At 47.0% G+C, this 13,543-nt stretch overlaps 1 protein-coding gene across 1 annotated transcript in view; it reads right to left on the reverse strand.

Annotated features, from left to right (window-relative positions):
* Nucleotides 1-420: 420 nt before the first annotated feature.
* LOC128324420 (DEP domain-containing mTOR-interacting protein-like) overlaps nt 421-13,543 on the reverse strand; it is a 48,291-nt gene continuing 35,168 nt past the window's right edge. Inside the window, exons 4-9 of the mRNA XM_053248960.1 lie at nt 10,741-10,919; nt 8,917-9,102; nt 5,200-5,340; nt 4,492-4,562; nt 3,281-3,385; nt 421-658 (exon numbers count right to left, since the gene is read on the reverse strand). Of these exons, the coding sequence (XP_053104935.1) occupies nt 533-658; nt 3,281-3,385; nt 4,492-4,562; nt 5,200-5,340; nt 8,917-9,102; nt 10,741-10,919 (808 nt within the window). The 3' untranslated portion in view covers nt 421-532. The remainder of the gene's footprint in view (nt 659-3,280; nt 3,386-4,491; nt 4,563-5,199; nt 5,341-8,916; nt 9,103-10,740; nt 10,920-13,543) is intronic.

A 13,543-nucleotide genomic window follows, 5' to 3' on the forward strand; every position in this document is an offset into this window, starting at 1 on the left:
CCTTTCACATCTCTGAAAAGCCCCTTCATGCAAATTCAACAAGAGCCAAGCTCTAAGAGGCAGCGAAGGGTCACAGACATCAAGTTTCTGAGGCCGGCTGGCATTTTGTATTCATATCTGTGTAGCGGGACGGATTTAACTGGAAAGAGGCAGCGCGGAAGATTTGGGTCCCAGCAAAGCGCTAAGGAATAGAACTTTGGGGCGTGGAGTATGAAATTGTAATCTAGCCCAGCAGTTCCCAACCAGATGTCCCCAGATGTGATTTTCATGAACATCTAGGGACCCAAGGCTGAGACCCTTGGTCCTGATTTGGCAAAACACAAAAGGAAAGGCACTTTGGGGACGCAAGATTGGGATCTCCTCTCCAATTTAGTTAGAAGATGAAAGCAAAGGCATTCAACTCCTTCTGGGTCTAGAAGAATTCTGCATTCACGGAATGTGTCATCTGCAGCTGATGAAATGTGCACTTGGTCTCTGAAAATACTTGTGGATTTCGGAAGAAGGCGTGGGAGGAAAGCACCGGCTTTTTCACTCATTCAATGGCTTCCATTATTTTCAGCACAAGAGTCCGAGGCCCCGTCATGATAAGGCTGCTGATAGTCTGATAGTCCAAATGTAAGGCGTACATTCCATTCACAGAATAAACAAACTGGCATACCTAGAAATGAGGGGAAATGGAGGAGAAGTTAAAGCTGGAGCCACATAAAAGTCTGCCTAAAGTGACCCTGGAGGGGAATCACTACCGTAATCTTGCTCAGGTGAAATAGCTGTGGAAATGTCCAGTGTTGAAGAGCATTTCACCAAGATCAGTGACATTTCTCAGGGGAATTTCACAGTTCTCTGGCGATGCCACCAAATTCCAAAATCCATCTAAAGTGGAATTCAAGGTTACAAACACAAATGGAGAGCTCCAAACAAATCAGATGGCATGTGTCATTTGGTTTATTTAGAGTTCCAAACCTTTTTTAACCCAATGAAAGAAAAAATGAACCAAATGGGTCCTATGCAGTTCTTCCCCCACTTTCATTCATAATGAAATGAATGCATATTTCAATGGACTTCTAGAGTTCTAATGAAAGATTTTGGAAAATCAGCTATCCCTTTTAAGGAGTATTGCTTTACCTCCAAACTAGAATCTCATCTGAGTTTTCACAAGTGAGGCATAATTCTCTAATTATAATCCCATTTAAAAGAAACATATTTTATAAGCTAGTGAGACTGGTTTACACATGTCTATCTTAAAAGAAGAGGATTTTTGAGAATCTCAATCTTTCTTAAATTCCTCAAACAGGTAGGAAAGATATAAAAGCTGAACGTACATGAAACACCCCCTCCCTCCCCCGCTTCTCTCTCCAAAAAGCCTTCAAGCAGGAAAGCCATCAACTCACTTCATTCCTAAGGAACTGATCCTTAACAAGGACTGCAAACCCCATTTAGTTTTGGTTCAGTGGTCTCAGGTGGCGTTCATCACTTTTCATGCTAGAGTAGGCACCAAGAGGATTTGCTTGCTGAATTAAATCATATAATGCTGGTACCATCTGCATTAACTTATCCATCTGCTTCCAGGTGCTCCAGTGAAACTGTTCATGCAACTTTGTACAAAATGGAAAGCAGGGGTCACAAACTATAGTCCTCCACTTCTTGTTGTTGTTGAACTCCCGTTGTGCCAGGTCACAATGGTCACTAGCTAGAGGTGATGGGAGTTGTAAGCCAATATCTTTGGGAGGACTGTAGTATGAGACCATGGGCATCCACAGGCCTTTTGCGGGGGGGGGGGCAAAGCCAGCAATCCAATACCCCCTCCCTCGGCATATGCTCCATTGAATTCAATAGGAACTGGCTCAATTGGTGGTGGGGGAACTTCTCCCTCTTGCCCCCTCCTCTGGACACCCCTGTTTGAAATCTCTGATAAAGCATCCCAGTTTGGTCAGTTTTTAAGCCTCAGGTCTGACAGGCCCACAACTTCAGAAGCAGGCTCAGAGTCACACACCCTGTTATGACCAGTAAAAATACTACATGAAGATGTAGGGATACATTCTCCAAGGAGAAAGCTTTTTTTTAAAAAAAGGCAGCCACCAGCTGGCAAGAGGAATAGCACTGCTGCTGTGCCCAGGAGAAATGCCACTGCTGGGGAGAGCTCCCAGATACAGGAGTGACTCCACCCACAAGGCTGCCCATTGGCTTACCTCAACAGGAAGGTCTATAAAGGCTTTCTGTTGAGGCTGGGACGTTGCCAGGGATAGAGATTGGCTTTTCCTGGCTCTTGGCTTGCTCTGTGGCTTCAGCTCACTGAGCCTGGAGGGGTGGTGAGCCGAGCAGGTTCCGTTGCTCCACCACTGCTCAGCTGACTGAGGTCTAGGCACACCTGCCATTTGAGGGTGGAGACCGGCAAAAATGCCAGGCTCAAGCCTCAAGTGTCTGGTGCACCTGGCACCTGCACCTTGGCCAGCTGAGCAGCAGTGGCAGTGGGGCAGTGGCAGGGGGCAGCGGCAGCAGCAAGGTCAATGACTGTGAGCATAACCTGCCTTGCTCATTGCCTCTCCTGCCCCAGAGAGCACCAGCCACCACTGGGCTTCCCTACTCGTTGACATACATACATGTGTGTCCTGGTCCCCATTCCTTCTTGTGGGCTGCTCAATTCAGTAGCAGCCAGTGCGGGCGCCACCAAGGGGGCAGTGAGAGGCACCTTTAAGCATAAATTAGGAGATACTTACCTCCGCTCCGGCCGCCCCTCCAAGCTGCTCTGAGCAGCAGCACACCACCCAGCACTCCTTGCGGCGGGGGAATGGTTCCGCCACTCACCTGGCCACCGGTGGGGGATTGGTTTTGCGGAAGCCAGGTGAGTGGCAGAGCCGATCCCCACCACAGGGAATGCCAGGCAGTGTGCTGCTGCTCAGAGCAGCTTGGAGGAGCGGCCGGGCAGAGGTAAGCACCTACTAATTTATGCTTATTTTATTTTATTTTATTTTATTTTATTATTTATTTAACATTTTTCTATACCATCCAAAACTTGCATCTCTGGGCAGTTTACAATTTTAAAAGGTGCCTTTCAACCCCCACCCACCCCACCCAATAGTACCCTCACCGGCTGCTTCTGGCTCAGTTCTGACAACCTGTGGGTGGGTGGTACATGGATGGCCATTCTTTAGAGAGGAGGGGATCAGGCCTGAAAGATTCTAAGGCCCCGTCAAAAGTATACATTTGGCCAATTGTATTGACTCTCTGCGCAAGGGAACTTGCAACCTCGCCTAGTTCGTGCAGCGCAAGTGAAGCCTGGTACCTTCATGCCAGCAGCAGCAGCTGGTCCTCCTGGATCTACAGCCTGGATGTGGCAAGGCTGACCTCCGCGGACCACAAATCCCCAGCCAACCGCATCTCCCACAATCTGCAAGGGCAAAGGGGGAGAACTGCAATGGCTCATTTCTCACACTGATCTTGCAAATGTGCCATTTCGTGTCAGGGCTGAGCCACGGGCAGCGGAGGCTAGGTGGCATAGGCTCAGGAGGGTCAGGTAGCCAGCTGGGGCTCTGGGATGCGTAGCTAGAGGTCAGGAACACACCAGAAGCCAAGCTAAATAGACAGTCAGGAATTAGGGGCCAAACCAGTAGCCAGAGGTGGGGAACTTTTCCAAGGTTGAGCCAAGCAGAGAGTTAGGAACCAGGAGTTGACCCAATCACCAGAGGTCAAGAACATGCCAAAGTTCAAGCCAAGCAGACAGATCAACAAAGAAAGCAAAAGCAAATGCAACAGAAGCAAGGAGATTTTAATACCAAGGCAAGATCTGCCTAAGACAAGAAGTCTCTTATACTTCTCCTGCTACTGGGGGATCCAGTGGTTGATCCCATAGGGTGGGACTTGTCCAGAGCCACAAACTGCGGCCCTCCCACAGATATTGGCTTACAACTCCCATCATCCCGGACTACTAGCCATTGTGACTGCGGATGATGGGTGTTGTAGGCCAACAACATCTGGGGATCCAAGTTTGAGAACCCCTGGATCAGATGGATTCATGGAGGACAGGTCTAGTAATGGCTCTTAGCCGTGAAAACCATGGACCCTCCATGTCCAGAAGCAGTATAGCTGCTGGGATCAAATGGGGAAGGATGTGGCCTTCACGTCTGGCTTGTGGACTTCCCAGTGGCATCTAACTCACCACTGTTGGAAACCTAATATTTGTCTAGACCAGGGATTCTCAACGTTGGGTCCCCAGCTGTTATTGGACTTCAACTCCCATAATCCCCAACCAAAGGCCACTGGGGCTGAGGATTATGGGAGTTGAAGTCCAATAACAGCTGGGGACCCAATGTTGAGAATCCCTGGTCTAGACGGACTCCTGAGACTGATTCAATATAGAGCTCTTCCCTATCATCCAGGGAACATTTTACCACTTGACCCTTCCAGAAGCCTTAAGTGAAGAGGTGTTCTACAGCAAACAGGCAGAAGGATTTAGCAATACTGCTAATGTAACATTCTGCTGACCGGGTCACTTACCGTGAGCGTTTTCTTGATATATGGTGCCCCAGGGCTCAGAAGCTCTTCATTGGTGACAGGCCTCTTTAACACTAGTCAAGAGGAGGGGGAGAAACTGACAAGTCTAATCCAAGCATCAGGTATGCAAAAGAGTAACACAGCAGACAGACAGAGGAAGTGAACCAGGAGTGTTAACCAGATAGGACAGAAGCAGAGATATTTTCCTGTGCAGGTGGCTCTTGGTGGGGGTGGGGGGAGGGGAAGGACCACCGCACCTGAGCCAAAGTCAAAGACAACTTTAATTGAGGCATTACTATCTCTCAGCTGGGCCAATTGGGGCCACGACAGTGTTTGAAAGAAAATTCAACGGAATGTAAAACATTTAGCACCAAGAGTTCTCAAACACCTGCTTGGCATGCAGAAGGTCCCAGGAAAGGTCCCAGGCTCCTTTGCCAAACCATGCAATGGACTGAGACTGCAGAGAGGACTTGCAGAGCAAGGGAGTAGGTAGGGAAACAAGACAAAGCATAGCGACATGGAAGTGAGTGTCTAACCATCCTTCAGTGGGCTGGCTGACATAGTACACATCCCCATGGAGATGGGAGGATGGTCCTGGAAATGTTTTATCAAAGGGTAGCACGTGTGCTTTAACCTAAAGGCAAAGGGAAAGGGAAAAGAAAGACCAAAGCAAAGCAAAAGAAAAGAGAGTGAGCCTGGAAGAGTCCTCACCAGATTTAGGGTTGCATTCTGCAACTGGCAAGAAACCCAAGCTTGGGGAGAAATTGAAGCAGGGGTTGGATACTCCCGCAAGTGACGTGACACTACTCCTTCGGACTGCGGAGACCGTTTTGATTTCCTTGCTGGGTTGGACTGAAAGAGACAAATGCAAGATGCAAAAAATGACTACGTCCGCCTCCAAGGTTTGAAACCACAAAGTCTGTATCTCATCCATGAAACCTGAGTTTCATTTTTATTAGAGATAATTCACCAATATCCAGGTTGAACCATTTTGAAGGTATACACATAATAATGCCAGATGTTTGTTTTAGAGTAAAGCAAAGGACTCTCAAGCCTGCTTTACTCTAAGGCCATTGTGGCTGCGGATGATGGGAGTCGTAGTCCAATGAAAGCTGATGACCCAATTCTGAGAACCCCCGGAGTAGATAACATTAGGCTAGATGGACCAATGGTCCAACTTGTTATAAGGCAGCTTCATAGGTCCATTTCTGTGTTCACTGAGGGGAGGGGCAGCTTAAGCTATCTCCTCCAACCCAAATATTTCATTCAATCATTTATGGAGGCTGTTCTCATGTGCAGGCAAAACCAGGCTAAGGAAGCCCAGCTCAGTTTTGCCTGTGCATGAGAAATGCCGGGAGCCGTTCAACTCTCACCAGTGGCACGGTAGCAAACCCTCCTCTGGAGCTCACCTTCAAAATGAAGGGAACAAATGCTTCCTTAACCTTGTTTTTCGGATCATCTAGGAGACTGTGGAGCTCCTTGCCAGCATTGGGGTGATCCCCATAATAATAATAATAATTATTATTCGATTTCTATACCGCCCTTCCAAAAATGGCTCAGGGCGGTTTACACAGAGAAATAACAAACAAATAAGATGGCTCCCTGTCCCCAAAGGGCTCACATTCTAAAAAGAAACATAAGATAGACACCAGCAACAGTCACTGGAAGTACTGTGCTGGGGGTGGATAGGGCCAGTTACTCTCCCCCTGCTAAATAAAGAGAATTACCATGGTAAAAGGTGCCTCTTTGCCCAGTTAGCAGGGGACCTTGCACTTGTGCTGTGCATTATGAGAGTTCCGGGGACCTCCCAGCCCCCCCAGCCCCCGCCCACCTTGCCCAAACCTCCCTGACACCAGCAGAAACAGGCAATCATCCGGCCGGGCGATCCACCTGCCCAGCAAGGTGCTGAAGATCATCTGTGGGGAGGTAAACATTTGAAGCTTCCTCCCTGCTCACGCTCAAGCCCTCTGCAATTGTGAGAAAGGGCTCGTTATATTTGTACACCCCACCCCACCCGCCAAACTTGCGTGTTTAACAACGATATACAACAAAACAGAAATGAAAACCATAAAATAATTTAAAACCACAAGTCTAGTTTAAAAAACCTGGGTGAATAAATGTGTCTTTAGAGACTTTTAAGAAGTTGTTAGAGATGGGGAGGCTCTTATTTCAGCAGGGGGTACATTGCAGAGTCTTGGGGCAGTAACAGAGAAGGTCCGTCCATGTGTAGCCATCAGATGAGCTGGTGGCAACTGCAGACAAACCTCTCCAGATGATCTCAAGGGGTGATGGGGCTCCTAGTGAAGAAGAGGTTTTCCTAAATACCTAGGGCTTAGTTAGATTTAGGGCTTTATAGTTTATAACCAGCACCTTGTATTTTCCCCGGAAACTTATTGGTAGCCAGTGTTGTTCTTTTAATATAAGAGTAATATGGTCTCTTATAGATGACCCAGAGACCAACCTGGCTGCCACATTCTATATAAACTGCAGTTTCCAGACTATGTAAAGGCAGCCCAATATAGAGTGGATTGCAGTAGTTAAGTCTGGAGGTTACTAGCATACGTACTATTGTTCTGAGGTTGTTCATTTCAAGAAAAGGATGCAGCTGGTATATCAACCAAAGCTGATAGAAAGCACCTCTGGCCACTTCCTCAACTTGGGACACCCAGGAATGATTTGGATCTAGCAGCACTCCCAAATTGCATACCTCTACCTTCTGGGGAAGTATGACCCTATCTCAAACTGGCAGTTCAGAATTGTCTCTCGAGTTCCAACCACGCACAATAAGTACCTCCAGCTTATCTGGATTCAGTCTCATTTTATTATCCCTCATCCAGCCCATCACTGCCTCCAGACAGGCATTTACGGAGGTTATGCCTTCTCCTGATGCCGTTGACATGGAGGAATAGATTTGGGCGTCATCAAAATACTGATAACACCCTACAGCAAATCTCCTGATGATCTCTCCCAGTGATTTCATGTAGATGTTAAAAAGCAGTAGAGACAGTATGGAGTCCTGGAGGACACCATATAAAAGTTCATGGTGTGAAGAACATAAGAACAGCCCTGCTGGATCAGGCCCAAGGCCTATCTAGTCCAGCATCCTGTTATACACAGTGGTCCACCAGATGCCTCTGGGAAGCCCACAGGCAAGAGCCGAGGGCTTGCCCTCTCTCCTGCTGTTACTCCCCTGCAACTGGTATTTAGAAGAATCTTGCCTCTTAGGCTGGAGGTGCCCTATAAGCCTCAGACCAGTAGCCACTGATAGATCTTTCCTCCATGAATTTATCTAAACCCTTCTTAAAGCCATCCAGGCTGTTGGGTGTCACCAAATCTTGTGGCAGAGAATTCCATAGGTTAATTATGTGCTGTGTTAAAAGGTCCTTCCTTTTGTTGGTCCTAAATTTCTTGGCAATCGGTTTCATGGTATTACCCCTGGTTCTGGTGTTATCTGAGAGGGAGAAAAATTTATCTCTATCCACTTTCTCCACACCATGCATAGACCTCTATCATGTCTCCCCCAGTCGGAATAAATTCAAAAGCACTGGTCCCATTACGGATCCCTGGGGGACCCCACTTCTTACTTCCCTCCAGTGACACCATCTGTAATCTGCCCAAGAGGTGGGAGTGGAACCACTTCAAAGCAGTGCCTCCCACCCCACAACCTCCTCAGACAGTCAAGAAGCATACTATGGTCGATAGTATCAAAAGCTGCTAAGAGATCCAAAAAGACCATCAGTGTCACACTCCCTCTGTCAATTCCCCATTGGAGATTATCCATCAGCTCTGCCAAGGCAGTTTCCACCCATAAGCTGCCCGAAAACCATTTTGCAATGGGTCTAGATAGTTTCTTCCAAGACTGTCTGGAGCTGGGAATCCACCACCCACTCAATTACCTTGCCAATCCATGGAAGATTGGAGAGGGCCTGTAGTTGCTTAATGGTGAGGGATCCAATGCAGGCTTCTTCAGAAAAGGTCTAATGATTGCCTCGTTAAGACAGGGAGGCATCCTGCCCTCCCTCAGAGAAGCATTTATAATATCTACCAGGCCTTCTACAACAACACCCCTGCCAGATAGTATAAGTCATGTCAGATAAGGGTCAAGAGAACAGGTGGGAGACCGCACCATTCCAAGAAACTTGTCCACATAATCAGAAGTCCCCAACTGAAACTGATCAAGCATGACCACATAAGAGGATTTTCTGGACACCTCCACATTAGACTCTGCAATAATTGTGGGATCTGAGTCTACGTTGGCCCAAATACAAGATATCTTATCCACAAATAACTCATTAAAAACATTGCCCTGGGTAACTGATGGTTCCAAGTTTCCTGCTACAACTTGGCCCTAATTTGCTTTGGAGAAACAGAAGCCATAATTTAAAGAGAGGAGATGGCCCCACAGTGGCATCCTCTTCTACCCTTTACCTGACAGGAAGCAAGAGCTGTTCTGCTCAGGGTGGAGCTTGCGGAGACAGAAAGGGCTGTCAGGGCTTTCTGAAAGGGACCTGGGAGAGTTCTCATTGAGCAGCTCCGTGAGGCGCCTTCTCCGGCGGAAATTGATGTGGAACTGATAGAGGATGTTGCTGTCGTAGAAATGCTGCCGGATGGAGACTAAGGAGAGAACAGACGGAGAAAAATGGATTGGGTGGTGGTTCTCCTCCCATCCCACCCTCCCAGGAAACATGGGCAGGTGATAGAACTGATGAGTCAGTGACCCAGGGGTTGGCGACAATTGCTATCACTGCTCACCTAGTCTACATATATTGGGAAATGAGATGGTAATGGAGTGGTAGATTCCCTGGTAACTGGGCAAAGAGGCATCTTTCAAAGTGGGGGTTCTCTTATTTTTGGCAGGGGGAAAGCAACTGGCCCTGTCCTCCAGTGGCTGCAGTCTTTTGGCCAATGAGCTGTCCTTTGTGCTTTTTAAACTCTTAGCTGTATTTGTTCTGTTTTTATGTTTATATTGAATTGTTTTTATCTTGTGGTTAACTGCCCTGGGGTCTTAGGACAAAGGGAAGAATATAAATATAAATATAAATATAAATATAAATATAAATATAAATATAAATATAAATATAAATATAAATATAAAATTTTCTATGTGAACCACTTTGAGAGTGCTTTTGTTGAAAAGTGAAATATGAATATTTAATAATAATAATAATAATAATAATAATAATAATAATAATGCATTGAACCATAATAGTTAGAATGCAGGTGGGAGGATTGAATGCTCCAAAGTGTAAACAAAAAAGAAATCTCCTTGCAGGCAGAAAACTAGCACAACAGAGTATGCTCCAGTCCAAGCCCTTTGCCTACCGTACTGGTATTCTATTGGAGTTTTAAAACATTTTAAACATTTAAACATTTTAAACATTAAGGGAACATTCACAAACAAGATCACCCACTTGTAGTATACCACTTCACCACTCTGCACAGTTTATTGGGCTATATGTGTGAACTCTCTGGTTGGAAGAAGACCTGCTGAATGCTTTCTTATCTTAACTGCCTTCTTCTGAGCTCTGCTTCCTCTCTGCACATTGGCTCCTGGAACTTTCCCAGACAGCAGGCCTTACTGCAGGTTTTCTGTGAGGCTTTACTGTGAGTTCGAAGTTGCCCCCCGCCCCCCGCAAATGATGCAAAAAGTTGATTTTCTTAACCCCAGGTATAAATCGGGCTACACTCTAACTTCCGATGAAAATCCCAGATTGTGCCTGGAGTGCTCCCCGATAGCTCGTAAGGACTTTGGGGTAAATTTTGGCTGATATGTGAACATACACTTCCATTCTGGAGCAGTTGCAAACAAAAAGCCGGGTGTGAACAACCTCCTGCTGACCCTGGCTCAGCTTATATCCCAGCTCTTGCCCAAGCAACCAGGTTCTCTCGGTTCTCCTAACTTTTGGTTCCTGATCCTGTTAACTCACTGCTATTAGTTACCCAGTTTTCCTGTCTGACTTCTTTTCCCCACCCGACTGGTTCCTTCACTCCCGCAAATATATCCCTTCAGCAGTCACTGGGACCCTCAATTTGCCTGGCTGGGAGCTTAATTTGGCCACTACTTCCTGCCTCTTTCCCCTGCCCAAGATCAGAAGACCTTCCTTAGCCCACCCTACAATATGTGTGTGGATTGCTGCAGAGTGCCAGAAGCTCCTATACTCTACTCACTCTAAGGCACTGCTCTTCCATGGTAGCCACTCTCCCAAGGGCACCCTTTATTTCCACCCCTTGACATGGCTTCCTTCCTCCTACCATGCTGGATAATCCCATGTTCGAGCAGGGTTCGGCAGAGCTCCACAGCCTCTTTCCGGTTTGTGGCTTCCCCTTCTTGGATCAACCAGTCAACCATTTCGCAGCCCAGAAAGGTCCTTTGGTACTTCACTGAGTTCTCTTCTCTCACTTTCAAGATGGAGTCCTCTATGCTGATCAGCCTAAGGCCAAGAAAGGGCAAGGCAAAGGAAGAAGTGGAGGGGGAAGAGCTGATCTATGTCTGCAAGACAATTGCACAGGGCAGGGGTTCCCAACCTTGTGCCCCCAAATGTTGTTGAACGACACCAAGGCTGCACAGCTTTGGCCCTCCTGCAGTTGTTGGACTTCAGTTCCCATAATCTCTGACTATTGGCCACCAGAGATGGGAGGGTGGGAGTTGTCGTCCAAAAACAGATGGAGGACTGAAGTTGTACAGCCCTGAACGACACTATCATCCCATCAAAGGCCATTGTTGGTGGGGATATTGGGAATTGTAGTCAGAGGCACACCAAAATTATTTGGGTGCCTGGACCGCCCAGATGCCCTAGCCGTGAGGGCCCCCCCCATGCATGAAGGCCCCCAAAACCTCCTTTGGGGGGCCCACCCCACCAAACTTCAATTTTTAAAAAACGTTTTCCCCCTTACTGTGGCCAAGGGGTGCCTGCAGGGGGGAGCAGAGCAGTCCTTCTCCCTTCTTCACCCCCCTCCCTTGGCGGCAGGGAGACCAGAGAGACGCTGGCCACGTCCGTTCGGGCCAGTGTCTTTAACAAAGTGCCAGGCGCGCTGGCACAGTTTAGAGATCATTGCGAGCCAGCCCTCAGCCATGGTAAGGGGGGGAAGTTCAAAAACAACAATGGAGGTTTGGCGGGGCAGGCGCAGGGTGGCTGCCGAGGCCCACCAGCCATTTGAAGGCACCCCCGGACCTTGGAGGACCGGACTGGTTCCCCAAGGTCCAGGGGTTAGTACACCTCTGGTTGTAGTCCAACAACACCTGGGAACCCAAGATTGGGAACTCTTGGCATAGGAAGCACACATCTAAAAGTCTTGTTTCAGAACCCTCATTGTAACAGCCTCCATTTAAATTTGTTTCAGGACCACCCACAGGGGCGGATAAAGCTTTTTGCCGCACATAGGCAAAAAGGCTTTTGCCGCCCTTTTACCTTAAACAAAAAAGGTTTGCACTTTTTTTAATAAGGTAAAGGGGGGGGGGACTTTCTCCTTGCCCACTCCACCCTTGCTGAAGACACCACTGCCCACAAAGAGGGGTGGCAAAATTTGAGCAGGGGCAAAATTTGCCTCAAATTTTGCCACCATAGGCAAAAGCCTACTCTGCCTCTCTGTTAATCCACCACTGACCATCCAGGTCCTGGGCTGGGACTCACAGGGTGGCCTGCTCACTGGGCAAAGAGGTACCTTTTAAATGTGGCAATTCTCTGTTTAGCAGGGCTAGAGTAACTGGACCTATCCACCCCCAGCACAGTACCTCCAGTGCCTGTTGCTGGTATCTTTGATATGTTTGTTTTTAGATTGTGAGCCCTTTAATAACAACAACAACGTGGAACCATCTTATTATTTATTTATTATTTCTCTGTAAACAGCTTTGGAAAATTTTGTTGAAAGCGGTATATAGATATTTGTTGTGGTGGTGGCTACCAATTAATTTCAGAAGCTCTCATTCGTTTTCATTTTTAAAAAATAAACTATTTGTAATACATCTTTGGTTGCCTATGTTGGGGACAGTGGGAGCTACAATGCACAGTGACCTCTTGGCAGGTGCCATCTTGAATACCCAATCTGCCCGAGGATGCAGCATTGTCCTGAGGCAGTATGGGTAATATAAATTGACTTTACCATGACAAAATGGCAATCGTCAATGTGGCCATTCAGACTATAGGTGGGAGAATGAATGGTCCCCTGTATTTTTTTTTTTAATTTATTATTTTATTTTATTTATTTATTCGATTTTTATACCGCCCTTCCGAAATGGCTCAGGGTGGTTTACAATTAAAACAGAAACCATTAAAACCAATAACAATTAAAACAGAGATATAAATATTAACACCAGTTAAAAACATCTTAAAAAACAAATAAACAATAAGAACAATTAAAACCCTGAAAACCAAGTTAGCATTAAAACAATAAAACTAATTAAAAACCCTGAAAGGCCAAGCCAAACAGATGGGTTTTAACGGCTCTCTTGAAGGTCAGTAAGGAATTAAGATAGCGAATTTCTGCTGGGAGTGCATTCCACAGCCCAGGAGCAGCCACAGAGAAGGCCCGCCTCCGAGTCGCCACCAAACGAACCGGTGGTAAGTGGAGATGGACCTCCTCAGATGACCTTAACGTCCAGTGGGGATCATGTAAGAGAAGGCGCTTTCTAAGGTAACTCGAGCCTAAGTTGTTCAGGTCTTTAAAGGTAATAACCAGCACTTTGTATTTTGCCCAGAATCATATCGGCAGCCAGTGTAATTGTTTCAACACATTCATAATATGGTCTCTCTGGGTTGACCAATCTGGCTGCCGCATTCTGAATTAACTGAAGTTTCTGGACTACCTACAAAGGCAGCCCCACATAGAGCACATTGCAATAGTCAAGTTGGGAGGTTACCAGCTGATGCACCACTGTTTTGAGGTCATCCTCTTCAAGGAATGGGCGCAGCTGTCAAATCAGCCAAAGCTGATAGAAACCACTCATGGCCATGGCCTCCACCTGAGACATCAGGGTGAGGCCTGGGTCCAGGAGTACTCCCAAGCTGCGCACCTGCTCCTTCTGGGGGAGTGTAACCCCATCCAGCACAGGAAGATC

The sequence above is a fragment of the Hemicordylus capensis genome, chromosome 4 (assembly GCF_027244095.1).
Source record: "Hemicordylus capensis ecotype Gifberg chromosome 4, rHemCap1.1.pri, whole genome shotgun sequence".
Classification (NCBI taxonomy): domain Eukaryota; kingdom Metazoa; phylum Chordata; class Lepidosauria; order Squamata; family Cordylidae; genus Hemicordylus; species Hemicordylus capensis.